Source organism: Nothoprocta perdicaria, unplaced genomic scaffold, assembly GCF_003342845.1.
Source record: "Nothoprocta perdicaria isolate Ctin4 unplaced genomic scaffold, notPer1 scaffold_43, whole genome shotgun sequence".
Lineage (NCBI taxonomy): Eukaryota > Metazoa > Chordata > Aves > Tinamiformes > Tinamidae > Nothoprocta > Nothoprocta perdicaria.
In genome coordinates this window covers 1,051,425-1,067,119 of record NW_020455677.1, presented here as the reverse complement: position 1 = coordinate 1,067,119, position 15,695 = coordinate 1,051,425, and the positions used below count along the sequence as shown (strand labels likewise).

The following is a 15,695-nucleotide window of genomic DNA, read 5'->3' as shown; positions in this document are numbered from 1 at the left end:
TGCTGAATTAAATCAGCAGAAAAGCCCAAGATCATGGTGCATTAACTCCCTACCTCTAAAATTTAACTGCTTTCATTTTTGAAACTTGTGTCTCAATCCAGCTGCATCTGGATTACACAAGCTTAGAGAGAGATTTAAACCTCTGCTGCAACTTGCAGAGTCACAACAGTTTCACCGAGTTGTTAAAACAACTTTAAATTGGATCAGCGGCAGCTTCAGTTTAGGGCACGGCTATTTTCAGGCCAGCCTCGCACCTCTCTCCTTTCCCGTGCCCCTTCTCCCTCCGTGCACAGCCCCAAACCGAGCCGCCTCGCACGCGCTGCGAGCTGCTCTTATCCACGGGCAGCAAGGGCTGAGCCGGCCGGACAGCAGCAAGAGGGGCACAGAGATCACAGGAAATCCTCACGTGCAGCAGCGGCCTCCTCAGCTCCGCTCCTCATGGCGCAAGCAGTTGGATGCTGCAGCACTAAGTATTGCAAGTACAGACTGCAGAGGGAGAAAAATCAATTTACTGCCAAAACAAGGACTGAAGAGAAACGTGGAGCCTGAGTGAACCATTCTATTCGGGCTGAAAATAAAGAGCTCTTTTAGGCAAACAGTTGGCCAATTTGCTTAGCCTGCATGAGGTTTCTGGGCCACATGGTGTGTTATACTAACTTAGTTCTGATGTTTAACCTCCTGGTGCGATAGCAAAGCAGTTTAATCAACTTTATGAGCTAGACTGCACATAGTTATGCTGGCACTTTTACTGAGAAAGTGTTTACCAAAGCTGAATTAATTAGCTTTACTTACACCATGTCTGTCAGGACGATATTCAGACTGCTGTCGGAACACGTAAAATCAATTTTATATTTGCTGTTCCTGTCAGGTAGGATTAGATATCTGAAGCATAACTTCCACGGTATTTTGGGTCATTCAGATAGTACATAACTATCTAACATGTGAATCTGAGCAATTTTGCAGGTAGAATAAAAAGGCTGCCAGGCCCTGTTAAGAGCCTTAAACACTTGTGCATTTAACTCCTTCTGCGCAGCGGCGACAGACACACAGCCTCCCAGGGCTCGGCCCCTGCTTCTCACGTGGTTATCCAGGTGTTCCTGGCACTGGTTATCCAGGTGTAGCCAGGCACTACATCCTCACCCCTGTTGGAAGAGAGGTGACGAACCACAGGAACAACCACACTCAGCAGCCAAGAGCAACCCAGGTGGCCAAGCAGCTCCCCAGTAATGCAGGATTATTTCGAAAATCAAGCCAAAGAGAATTTTGTGTATGTGTGTGTGAATAGCACGTTACAATATAACAGCAACATGATACCACAATAACAATAAGTTATAACCAACTTGGTAATGATCACGTTCATCATAGGCCTGTGGTAAAAAGTATTTAACACAAGCTACCCTCCTTTTTGTTACCTGGAAACTCTCGCCTCCCAAAAGTGATGAAGGTTTTTGGAAGGATAATCAATCTTGGAGGTTTTTGAGAGCAAGAAGCTTGTGGGTAAAAGGCAGGGAAGGATTACTATGTTACAGTAACAAATATAGCTTAACAAATAAAATGGTCATGAATAAATATAACAGCAAATACATTAGGATTTATCACTGCAAACTAGTTTATGACACTACTACAAAACAAGAGGATCTTGCAGAAGCATAAGAACAGCGTCATGCGGCATATGATGAAATAGAGATTCAATATCTAACCACTGGTATCATGCTCCTCAGCCCAATGAGAAGCTGATTAGTGATTTTTGTAAGCATATAAACATTTAAGGTTAGGCAGGAAAGTGAAAAGCTTTCCTTCTACCCCCAAACACACTCTCAGACACAGGGGCCCCATGCTGCCAAGGCAGGAGCGGGGAAGCTGGTGTCTCGTGCCAGAAACGCAGGGGCACCTGCCACAAGGCCAAGCAGCTGGGAGCCCCAGCCCGCCGGAGAAAACTCCCTCCTCCAGGGCAGGAACCACATCCTAGGGGCCACTTGTTACCAAGGAACCAGAAAAACACGTGCCATTTTTTCCAAATTACCACACCTGTTCTCCATTTCCATGAGATCAGTTCTACTAGCAACCTTCCCCATCACCTGTATTTTCTCTATTTCCTTACAGACTTCCTACTCATATCTTGTTTTAGACAGTCTTTCTTTTCAGCTTTTTAAGCTTCTTTCTGAGCTCAGAAGCTGAAAGGGGGCACGGCTGCCACTCCTTAATAAAAAGGCATTGTACAAATCAGTTAGAGAATAGAACCTCAAAAATCTCATGTCCTTGGCTAGAACCCAGAGTCAACAGTTAATATCTACCCTGGGCATTTTCCTCCACCATGTAATAATGAAAATCAGAATTTGAGAGATCTAAACACTGCTTTTCCTACACATAATTCACATTCTCAGTAGCAGGTAAACAGCTTTGCAAATTTTACTGGCAGATAAGAAAAGGCACAGATTGTGCAAACGTTTTCCTACCCCTACTCAGGGCGGCACATGATTCTGCTTATAGAGAACAAGTGATTTATCTTCTCCAGCTGAATTTTGCTTCATTTTGCAAGGAGGAAGGAGAGGAAGAACAGCAAGAGAAAAAAAAAAAAAAAAAAAAAAGGAAGAAAAAGAAAGAAAAGGTGATTTTGTTCAGCACGTGTAAAGAATTTGCAAGTAAATTTAAGTAAGACACATTAGATCACTATGTCTGGGATTTTGAAGTGAGAAGAAACATCCAGGATAACATCTACTCATTTCCAGCATGGTGAGAAAGCTTTTAGGATTATAGACCTGATGAGGAATTCACAAACAACAACGAGAGGACTTCTGTTATTCTGAGGGTCTGTGTAAGACACTGAAGTCAAGGAATTTTCCATCTTCAGCGGTGATTATATGGGATTTACCTCGCAGGGAATACCCTTTCTTCATTGTATGTGCATTGATCTCCAGATTCCAATTAATGCAAGGTAGACACACGCATTAAGAAAATTACAAAGAACATAGACCACCTAAAATCATGACAACATTTTAAAGCACTAATTCAGACACCAGGGAAAAATCAGCACAGGAATAAACATCATATTTTATTAAGCAGTCAAACCTCTAAAACATATACTGTTTTTGACTTTATTACCTTTACCTTAAGTTCTACTTTTAGTATTTTGTTTTGTATCTATTTAAATATCATTTTTGCTAGAGTCCCAAGTAAAATATCAAAAATATACTATTCTTACATACTAAATATTCAGTATTTGATCCTGACTTTTTGTTCTTTTTATGACAAAAAGAAACAAAAATAAAAGGAAACAACTGTATGAAAGCATGTGAAGCTAGGCACCCTTTGAAGGCCTAAATAAATATAAAAATCTGTCCTTATATCAGAGTCCTTTTTCTTTTTTGATGCTTGGTAGAGAAGTTGGCCTCTTGAAGCCCCCCTGAGAGTAACACTCAGGATTCCACTCATGGCAGAAGCCCTGATCAAAACAGGCGGCCTAAAGGAGCCCTTGCACAGGGCTCCTTTCGTGGCCACGCTGCCACGAAGGCCAAGGTTACAGGTCACTCGCCCTGACAACGTTAACAGGTTACCTGCCTGCAGGTACAGGGAGGTAAAAATGTATTTTATCACAGGGAATCAAACCAAGACATGAGATTCAGCGCTGTCTTTTGCTGCCATAATCTTTCACGCAAGCACAAACTAATGAAAACAAGTCCATCACTTGTCATATGGAAATGGGAAGATGGTTGATTCAGTTGTGCTGTTTCTTGATAGATGCTTAACAGACCACAGGAGCAGAAAATACACGTGTTTACACAGCCTCTGAACACACGCATACATTATGCCCTATGCAACCTGCAGAGACGAATATCCTCCTAAATCTGCAAACAGGTCTGGGATTCAGACAGTGACAGTCACAAAGAGTCACACAGCTCTCCAAAATCTTTTAGGAATGTTATAACACAGGGCTTAACTGGCAAAACTGATTTTTTTTTTTTTTCTGGTTAAACCTGTTTTGCCCACGGGTGTGATGTGCTGCATCAGTACAGAGCACCTCTGCCAGCAGCCTCGCAGAAGCACTTGGGCAGCACATTGCAGAATCAGGAGGCACTTTACCCTACAAAGACTCCCTGCACAGATAGTTATGAATACAAGTTGAAAAAAATACAATGCATGGATCAAATAAGCTAATTACGTCTTCAGAAAGCACTGCCATTTCGGCCATCTACTCTATTGCTCCCTGTGCACCTGGGCATGTCGTACTCCACATATATATTTATGTATATATATTTATAATTTTTTATATAAACAAACCAGAGCAGAACCTTACATATGACTCCATCTGCTGCTCCTACTTTTCTGTAGCACCACACGAGCCAGTGTGGGCAGGGAGCCCTACATCCATCTTCGCCGGGCGAGGAAGCGCTGCCTCTCTCACATTCCGAAGCTACAGGCACACGGGGTAGCTCCTACCTGCTTTGTTCCACCATTTCATGTATGGACATCTACAGGAATTACTGCTTGGAAGCCTTTAAACTTTGAGGCCTGGCCCATGCTCTCTGCATTTACCTACCCTGTATCTATGTAAGAGCAGGAGAGCGCATTTTACGGGAGAGTTTGTGTCGTTCAGTCTCCTAAGTGATACAAGCTATTGATTCAAGTATATCAGAGAACTCTTTGAAGGGATAAACTGCATCTCTAAGGAGAGTTTTACAGGCAGGCAAAAACTAAGCAGTGCTTTCGTAGACTAAAATTTATGCCTCGGGTAATTTTGTATGGTGTGGGTGTATTAAGTGAATTTTCCCATCCTCTCACCTGAGTTTATGAGTTAAGATGGGGGGCGGGAAGGGGGGAGACAGGCGATATCCAAGGCCATGGTATCTAAGAAGCACGAAACACCCCATGCATTTCAGCGAGACACTAGCAATTACCAAATCCATAGACGAGGCTACTAATTCTGTTCCAATTCAGATGTAATTGCACAAGCAAGCACAAAACGGACAAAATATTTCCCTACGTGCAAAATCCTACACACCCAAGCGCAGACCACAAATCCCGGATGCGAAAAGCAAGACGCATTCACGCAAACCCATCACCAGAGCAGAGACCTCGTGTGATCGGGGCCGTAGACGGGAAGCCAGTGAGTGAGTGAGTGAGCGAGAAGGTGCCATGAGGAGCGGCGCTCCAGCGAGCGCCCCGCGCCAAAGGGACCGGCTGCTCCTCGGCCGCGGCGGCTCCCGCTGCCACGAGCCGCTTGGGGCTGGCGGGAAGCTGTTAATGAGACGGCAGCGCCGCGGCTCGCTGCTCATTAGGAAGTGGCACTCGCAAAACGAAGGCTCTGATACTGTCAGAAACAAAAAGCTTCTCATTACTGCCTCTTTGCTGCTTCCACCACCCGGAGAAGGGAAAAAAAAAAAAAAAAAAAAAAAAAAGAGACAGAGAGAAAAAAATGGCAATATGCAGTTGCTGCATAAAAGCAAATGAATAAAACTCATAATTTATGAGACTACCCAAAGCGCCCTCAGAAAAAGGATAATTGGGAGCCTTGGGAAAAGCTTCTCCTTGGCGACAAGGACATGGTTTCAGACACGGTTTGTTCTATTTCAGCAAGTTCTGATTTTTTTTTTTTGCCTCTCCCTCCCCCAATAAATTACAAGTGAAGTCATTCTCTGGGGTAAGGGAAGGAAGAGTTCATGTTCTTCTGGTTGAGGAGATCAAAAAAGGGCATCTCTTTCCACCAAAAAAGAAAAAAAAATTGCTCTAGCATATTTGCCAGTGACAAGCACACTAACATAAAGAATACCTGAGCAGAAAAGCTCTGCTGCCTCTGATTAACGAACGTCCTCTCTACCATCCTTTATTAGTTTTAAGGTGCGTCCTACCCACAGCATTGACTTCAGGATACCCAAAGCAAATACTACAACGCAGTTGAATTTCCTGGTGCTTTTTAAAAATCAAATAGATATTATGGAGATATATGAAAACTAGAGTAAAATATGTAAAATTCCAATCTCAAGCAAGACAGCCACTGGAGCTCATGCTCCAAGGTGCTCCTGACTTGCCAAGTTTGCTTTTGTCTTCGCTCTCCGCCCCATCTGCACAGCCCACGTCCAAGTCTGGTGATGGTTTGCTCACCAACTTCTCAAAGCCTGGACTTTCCTTCAAAGAAAGCAGGGCAGAAATGTGAGGTCAAAAATAATTTTCTCTTAATTCTTTAGCATTCACAAGAAAAATAAAACACAAATAATAGCAACAAAAAGAGCTAAGCTGCAAACATCAGCTTACATTTACAGAAGACTTAAAATGAAGAAAGTAGCACCTCACAGAACCAGTTACACAAGTCCGCTCGCCCACTCCTGGGGCACACCTAGCAGCCAAACCTTCCTCTTCCTTATAAACCCTCCAAGAGATTTTCCTATCCCTGGTTCCCAGCTCTGCCATCCTACGTGGCAGCTCCCTCCCCTGCTATCTAACATCCAGAAACACCCTATGCATCATCACGAGGCAAAAGCAACAGGCTCTGTTCTTGGTACCAAGAACAGAAGCCTTCTTGGCCAGCGCAATTGAAGCATTGAACAGTGCCCTAATGAAGACGTTTCAGCAGAGCACTAAACTCACTGGAAAACAAACAAAAACGTTTCTGTAGAAGAGATGATACAACTCACCTCTTGAGCCCTAAGGATTTCGCTTTTTGCACAGATGGGAGCATAATTAAGACTCAAATGGTTTATTTCTGCTTTACTTGTATCAAGAGCAGAGATACAATGATTCTTTTCTCACTGGCAAGAGCACCTGCTGAGAGGGAAAGGGAGCTAAGGGCAGGCGCCTCTCCCAGCAGCAAACGGCCAAGCCCACTTCCCCTCAGCGGCAACTTTGTTTCTCCAAAATCCTTTGTGCTGAGGATACAAGAGCTTCCCACATGAGCATTTCCCAGAAAAAAACCACGAGCTGCGTTAACATCTAAAATCAAGACAGATAAAATAGATATTTGAGGCAAGAATAAACATTTGTCTCAGATTTTCATTAGACAAACAGCATCTACAGGTCTCTATAGCTCTCAAGGGAACTAATGGGTCAAAGATGACTTTTTAAGGTTTCCAATAAAACCTCCCCCAAAATAAAGATAATGAATTAATAGGAAAAGTTCTTCACTTAAAAAGATTTTATGAAGACGTATTTAAATTACAAAGATATACATTTAGAAAGAATATATATAAAAGATACACATTTAGAAAGAATATATATATATACATTTCCTTTCTGCATTAACAGCCTTTTAATTTGACATGCAAGAAATTTTACATTGAAAAAGATGCGAGTTAAAAAAATGACCATTATCCTCTGACTGGACAAAAAGAACACAGCAACACTGGTTTATTAGTGTTTTCAATTACACCTAATTAAATAAATGACTGAGAAACAAGAACAATACTGAAACAGGAGGCATTCCAGGCATTTTCCTTTGGAGGCCTTGACTCAGTCTCCAGCTCAAGGGTGTGCGTGTGAACACACACCTTTTTTTTTTTTTTTTTACAGTTTGAATATAGAAATTTCCTTATTCTTGGTTTAATTTTATGCACTTTGAGAAAAAAAAAAAAAAAACAGCTTAAAAAGGTGAAATTTTCCAAGTTATATTTCTTGACTTGTTGAAGAAAACAGAAACACTTCATGTACCCTGGCTGGAAGTGAACATTAAGCAGACTACTACACCACCGCAGCCTCGCATTCAGACACCTGGTGCCAACTATGAAGGCAATTTGCATTTCTGCTTTGTATATTTGGCGGAGCATTAATATAAACCATTTGCATTACAAGGCAAACGGTATTTCTCAAGTTCAGCTCATTCTCCTGCCATCTCCTATGCTACCTGCTACGCTGCTGTTCAGCTTCAACAAAACACTTCCCAACACCGGGTGAATACTGGCGGCCGCAGTCTCTCGGAGGCACCTGGGATGGTTGGCACCCACCACAAGGCTGATGCACGGAGCCGGTGTAATGGCACAGTTATTTTGCCTTTTTTTTTCCCACAAACGCGAAATATCTTTGCATGTTACAGAAATAAATGCCTACTACAAAAATAAACAAACATATTTTTGAAGCTAACTATCTATGAAGTGCTTGGATCTTTTAATGGATTATAATGGGAGCTATAAAAATATATAGCTGCATTAAATTATTTTTCATCAAGTTTAGGGAGGTTTCATAAGAATATTATTTTACAGTTATAAAAAAGTGCATAAAGTTTTTTTTCTTTTTTAATGAAAATGACATATCAGCATCAGGTTCTAGGTCAGAACAGAACACGGACTCCAAATGTTTGACAGAAATCCTTCGCAGGACTTTTCCCTTCCTCCTAGGGCCCCCTCCTGTATTTTGTGCAAAAAGTTTTGGTTTATAATAGACAAACCACCCTGCACAGCAATGAGACATGAAATGTGACCGTTCAGGTGCCGAAGGGAAGAAAAATATCATTAAAGTAAAAATATAGCTGCAAAAAGTAAAGACAGCAAGTCATCTCCACACAGAACATAAAGGGGGAAAAAAAACAGTGCACAGATTCCTAACTACCACTTTTGTCTTCCAGAATATCTCAGCTTTACAGCTGCTCTCACAGTTACTGAAACTAAGATGCGACGGATTATTTTTACACTCCTTGGTCATTCATAAAAGCACCATTTTGTTTGTCAGGAAAAAAAATCCTCGTGGAATGGGCTTAGCCACACATCACATATTCCCAGAAGAATCCCGGCAGTGCAGCCGGGAGCACCGCACGCCTGAGCCAAGGTGAGCGCTCAGCAAATGCAAGGCAAGGTGCCTGATGGCAGGAGGGTTTTTTTCTTTATACCCTCCCCAGGAGGCTGCTGAGATAAAAGCTGTCTAAGGAACTGCAATAGAAGAGTAATGGAAGAGTGCTAAATAACAGCATGTTACTAGACAAAAGAATTTGAAGGAACTGTAGAAAAATGGCCCCATGCACTCAGGCCATGCTGGGCGGCTTCAGGGTAGTAACAATGCCCAGATGTGGTACCAAAGGAAGAAACATGGGAATTTAGTCCATCACTGGAATACAAAATTAGTGGTGGTATGAGGTTAGTATAGTCCCCTTCCCAGCTAGCAAAAATGGCAGATTTTAATCATTAAACATTTACATCAACTCCATCGGGTATTAAAGAGGTGACCAACTTCACAGATCCAGCAACACCTGAGGACTTCCCTCCCAAGCGGCCACATCAGGACATTTCATCAGGAGCCACCCCGTGGCTGCTCGTCCCACCTTAATAAGCTCTGCTTTGCCCCATGCCCCGCTCATTTCCTAGGCCCTTCGGTGCTGTGCTGCAGTAGCTCCGTACTGCCCGTCCTCCCCCGCCATCCCGTGTCCCCTCCTTTCCCATAAAACATGCCTCACCCCGCAACGCTGCCGGAACTGCACGCTGCGCCGCTGCTCGCAGGGAGCTGCTGAGGGCCAGTATTTTGTTGTGACCCTTTCTTTGGCCTTATCCCACCCTGCTTTAGAGCAGCAGAAATGGAAATAACGTCTTCAGAGGCCATTCAGAGCCCCTCAGCTTTCAGCAGCTACATAATTCTTCCCAGACCTACACTGGCATGACACTGGTAGACAAATAAAATGCTATGTTAACCCAGACAACATCAAAATCACCAGGAACACCAGATAAAAATCAGAGGAAGGAACAATTCCTTGTAGATTAGCATCAGATACTCAAATGAAAGAATTTCTTGTCTGCCCCAAGAAAAACTTGATTTTTTTTTTTAAATATATGTATCTCGAACCTTTTTTGAAGGCTTCTTCAAAGCAGCAGGATACTCTTAGCAGGAGCATGTGTAGGTATCACAGACTCGGCTCATTCCATTTGTCCCAAAGGTACTTTAAAATTGCCTTTGAAACTGAGTTATTGAAAATTTTTTCTTAAATAAAGTTCCAGAATATTTTTGCATTAGATTACTTTCTTTTTTATTAGAAGGGACCAAGACCTACATCATGAAATGTAGGTTTCAGAAATATAAATGTCATCAAAAATAAAAAAAATTCCCTCCCCACCCCAAATTTTTGAGAAGTACCTTAGCCAGGACAGTTTCTTTTACAAGGAAGAGGAGCACATTGTTAGGAATATTAATTTTCCCTTGAAAAGGTTCAAGGTGAACACTTCAGAATATTTCAGAATATTTCAGAATATTTAAGGTTGGAAGGGACCTCTACAGATCATCTAGTCCAACCTTCCTGCTCAAGCAGGCACACCTAGAGCATGTGGCACAGGGTGGCATCCAGGCGGGTTTTGAAGACCTCCAGAGTAGGAGACTCCACAACCTCCCTGGGCAGCCTGTTCCACTGCTCTGTCACCCTAACAGTAAAGAAGTTCCTCCTCACCTGGAGACGGAACTTCTTATGCTTCAGCTTGTGGCCATTACCCCTCGTCCTATCGCTGGCCACCAGTGAGAACAGCCTGTCCCCTTCCTCCCTGCATTCTCCCTTCCTGAACTTATACATATTAATCATATCCCCTCTGAGCCGTCTCTTCTCCAGAGAAAACAGGCCCAGCTCGCTCAGCCTCTCTTCATACGAGAGATGTTCCATTCCCTTAATCATCCTGGTTGCCCTTCTCTGGACCCTCTCCAGAAGCTCCACGTCCTTCCTATACTGGGGCGCCCAGAACTGAACACAGTACTCCAGGTGCGGCCTCACCAGAGCTGAGTAGAGGGGCAGAATCACCTCCCTTGACCTGCTGGCAACGCTCCTCCTGATGCAGGCCAGGATGCCATTGGCCTTCTTGGCCACGAGGGCACACTGCTCACTCATGGTTAACTTAGTGTCAACCAGGACTCCCAGGTCCCTCTCCGTGGAGGTGCTTTCCAGCAGGTCCACCCCTAATCTGTACTGATGCCTGGGGTTCACTGAACACATACACTGGAACGATCACTGACTGAACTAGAATTTACCTTCTGTGAGAAGTTCTTGTCTTCTGGTATTCCCTTTATAGCGAAACAGGTAGAAATGCTGCAGTTTCGACATGTTTAGTGACACAAACATTCAGCTCGTAAACATCCCAATGTTTTGTTTACATACACTATATTTTTCAACAGAACACTGTGGTATTCCAGAATCAAAACATTTAAATTGATTTGACATTTAAATACATCTGCTCCTGGAGCTGCACAGGAGATATAGCACGACAACCTCTCCCCGTGTGCTGCCCCCTGGAACTGGAACGTGCATCTCCAAAGACACCTTCGCTGTACAGATTTCCCACAGATCAGAGAGGGGGAAAACATCACATAGAGAGACAGTTCTGTCCAGTCCACAGAGAAACCTAATGCATGAGAGTGATGACTGACAAGCCTTATGGCCTCCCAGCACAGAGGCATTCTAAGGATACGTGTTGAACCAACCAGAAATTGTGTCTTCTTATCAGGAAAAGGGAAGGGGGAAAACAAGCAAAAACAAAAAAGAGAATTTCAATGCAGAAACCATGGGATGGAAAATTCCCTGGTGATTCTACTGACACCAAGCAGCAAGTGTGCCACGGTGAGAGCTTCAGAATATTTCAGAATATTTCAGAATATTTAAGGTTGGAAGGGACCTCTACAGATCATCTAGTCCAACCTTCCTGCTCAAGCAGGCACACCTAGAGCATGTGGCACAGGGTGGCATCCAGGCGGGTTTTGAAGACCTCCAGAGTAGGAGACTCCACAACCTCCCTGGGCAGCTCTGGAGCATCAACAAGTCTTTGCATCAAAGTGCTGAAAATCTAAGCAAGTTCACACGGGAAATGGAAAAAGCTTCCTCACTGTTTCTGATCAAACTATGCCTACTAACATTCCCATCTTTTAAAAAGAAATTTAAAAAAAAAAATGCATTTCCAATGAAATTATTATCCTTTCCATTCCTCCCTTCCCCTTGTCATGATGGAAAATAAACAAACAAAGCAGTGAAACTCACTAGAACATTCATGTTTCTGTGCATTTCACACGGAAGTATTCAAAGAATACAATGACTGTGGGGACCAAACACTACCAAACAGGCAGACAGAAAAAAACTTCAAGCGTATCTAACTGCACTACAAAAAACACTTCAAATACATCAACCCTTCCAGAAGGTAAACCAAGATAACGCTAGTATTGAAATACCGCACAGTTAAGCTTAGAGAACAGCATAAGGAAGAGAACTGGAAACTATGACATTGTCTATATGATATTTCTACTTGCTTTAAATGCAGATCTAGTGCTTCTTTACAGAACTACCAATTTATAGACCACCTACTCAAATCATTTCAGCTTCTCTAGGTCAATGAAAGAATATAACAAAAGCCCAAATCTGGTCATTTCTCTTCTCTAGAAATACAGAATCAGAAGAGGTACAACCAGTAGAATTCAACCTTAAACTGCAACATGCTTTCCCAAGAGTATAATTACTCCATCATGTATCTGCACAAGAAATGTGGCATTAGATAATATTTTTGAAGATATCCATAGTGATACATTATGAAATATTTGGAGACTTAAAATATGTCTTCACATACTAATTTTGAAAACTAAGGTATAATTTATTACCAAACTGCATTCTTTAACAGTACCTGTTAAGAGACATAGAAGATGTTAACATTGTAACTCTTCAGATATTTACAAACCTAAGTGCAGTATTTGTAAATAACTCAAATTCTTTCAGATTCTGGCTTTTATCTTCAGAGTTTGTAATTGCAGAAGTACAGAAAATTGGGCTATTTCAGTTGTTAACTGAATGGTTGCTACTACAAACAGTGTGTGGTAGAAAACGGGACTTTTTCCCCCTCCTGTTACCATAATTTTGTTGCTTTTCTGCAAGACTGGCAAGACAATGCTGGTCTTTCCCTGAGTCGATTACTGAAGAAGACCTACATGTCCCATTAATGCACATGATAAAAGCACGTGATAATACACATGATCTTTACTAACAACTCTCCAAATCTTTTCAGTCTCCTGCAATACACTCCAGCCCTTTCAAACTTTTATACACATATTTATGTCTAAGCCAAGAAAGTAAAATCCGATCCTCATGACTGCTCCAAAGCTTAAGTTGACTTACATGAAGGATTTACTTTTAATATGAGAAAGAGAAAATACCCGTATCTTCCAGACCAAAAAATATATATATTTGAATTGAGACTTTCGATTGCTTTTATACAGTTTAAGTTTCCAAGGCAAACACCAGGAACAGAGCCAGCATCAGATAATGTTGCCATCTAAGTGGGCATTAATTAATATCCAATATAAAACATATGCTTCATACAAAGAAAAACAGTTTCAAGTAACTTCAGAACCTGAGCAGGCCACAAGAGAAAGACCAAGAAAGTTTTGCACAATCTACTTACTAGCATGTTTATCTGCAAGCATTATAAGACTGTTGGAAATATCTCTTCGCCTGTAAAAACAGACCACTTTTGCTTCCACGTTTCCATTTGCAGTCTGGAAAAGAAAGGCAATTTGAGTCAGGATCCATCCTTGCCCAGCTGAGCAGTAAGGATTACATGTTCTAGAGCATTTTTTCCTATGAGTATTCTCATAGGAGTGGCAAAGTTGAAATCTACAGTTACCCAAAAAGGAGGAGCTTCCTGTTAGATGCCAATATCAATTTCAGTTCACAGGACTGCATTTATTAAAAAGATTTGTAAGAATTTTATATATTATCCTTACTTGCAAATGTAGCATCAGTATCCTGCCAACATAAGAATCTTTAGGAAGCAATATTCTTGCAAACATTTCTTTATAATCCAGTTTTAGACAGAAATGCATTCCTTAAACTACCATGCTTTTGAAACTATATTTAATGTAACATTTATTTGAAAATTCATGTCAGCCCATAAGATAGAAACACAACTGTTTGTATGAGTCTTATTACAGATTTACCTGTAAAAATACTATAGGATTTCTGTCATTTTGTCATTTTCAAAAGTGAACTCTCTTTCTTGTGAGAAATATTTGAAAGTTAGTTATATATCTCAAGTTATTTGTCATATTGACAACTCAAAATGTGGTACCATAAAGCATTGTTTTAAATGAGTTTCTTAATTAAAAATGATAATTATCTTTTGTGTCCAGTAGATGGACAACCAAAGCATTTCCTAAAGTATTTGCATAACATCTCCATATTTGCTCAGTGCCTTTAACAAATGAATAGCACATAATCCACAATTAAGGTATCTGGACTATATCCTGGAAACCTCTCTCAAAATCAATACATGACTCTACTATCCACAAGCAAGATTAAATTATAGCAATACAATTTGAAGATAATAAACCTTTAGAACATCATTGGAATCACTTTAATTGCTGCAAATAAAAAATATTCCTCGTCAATAAAAGTCCAAACTGATTTGCCATTTACAAACAGTGGAGGAATGAACGTAGTATTGGATAGTGCTAACAAAGAACATGGATCATGGCTGGAGTAGTTTTATACTCCAATTAATAAGAAAAATATTTTCACAGTTCATCAAGTTCTAATTTATTTTTTAACCACACAAAAAATCATAACCCTACACACGACAATAGCAATTTTGACTGTTTGCTTTTGCCACAGTTTACTGATAAACGGGCTACTACCTGGCACAATTTAAAAAAAAATGCTGCTTTGTTTTTTAAAAAAATATGCTTAGGAGCACAAGAACTAAGAAATAATATTATTTCCCTCAAAATGACACTTTGAAAAGCAGCAACACAGTAAAGATACACTCAAGATTAAGCAGAGAGTACAGACTACTTAATTCAAGACCCTGGCCTTTGTTCCAAGTTGCCAATAAGTGCAATAAACCACAAGAGAAGCTTGGGACCCTATTACTATTTTTTATATATATATATATATATATGTATATATATATATGTATGTATGTGTGGGTTCACATGCATGCATATAGAGTAGCTATCAGTGAGAATTTGCAATGGTCAAGTAATAGGGTCATTATATATATATATATATATATATATATATATATATATATATATATATATATATATATATATATATAAAACAGCCCACAAACAAGAGCCGGCACATTATAAGATCACTATCATTCCAGCCGGATTTGCACCGTTGTCACCACACATAGAATTAAAGTCATTACTCTCCCGAGCATTCCCAGCATTGTTTATTTGGCCTGGGGATTTTTCACTCCTGACCACCTGGAATGATCAGCTGGGCGTTTCCTTAGATAACAGGGTAGGATTGGAGTGTATCACATAGCGGGAATTCAATAACTGAGTGTACACAGCAATCCAGTAACCGGGTGGAGAGAAGCCACATAACAGATGTGCAGAAAGCCCAAAACTTTCAGAGGACTCTACTGACGGAAATCCTGCGGGATGGAGAGGGCTCGCAAGTTGGTGAAAAGCGCACCGACTATTAACAAAGGTTGAATGGGAGTCTTAGATGCTCATGTACCTTGTTAAGCTCTTCAATTCGCCTGATGAGATACGGATTGCTGGAGGAATTCTCAAAATATACATAATCTGTAATGAAAAAAAGCGCGGAAAGGTAGTGAATTAGTTTGAAAAGCGTTCATCTAGAAGACGCTGGGTTTTGTTCGCGAGAGGTTTCTTTGTAAACCTAGGCGCTGATAAGCGCCGGCGGCAGCTCCCTCGACGTGCGGCACCGCTCGCTGCAGGGAGATCCCCCCCAGCCGCGCGGATGGCGCCCGGAGCGGCTCCCGGCGGGCGGACCCGCGTCCCCGCCTTTGCTCAGGCCG

The 15,695-nt window shown here is 41.4% G+C and overlaps 1 protein-coding gene across 1 annotated transcript in view; it reads right to left on the bottom strand.

Moving 5' to 3' along the window:
- The window catches only part of MTA3 (metastasis associated 1 family member 3), a 138,927-nt gene that overhangs the window by 104,087 nt on the left and 19,145 nt on the right, over positions 1-15,695 (bottom strand). Inside the window, exons 3-4 of the mRNA XM_026046234.1 lie at positions 15,392-15,459; positions 13,326-13,419 (exon numbers count right to left, since the gene is read on the bottom strand). Coding sequence (XP_025902019.1) covers positions 13,326-13,419; positions 15,392-15,459 — 162 coding nt within the window. The remainder of the gene's footprint in view (positions 1-13,325; positions 13,420-15,391; positions 15,460-15,695) is intronic.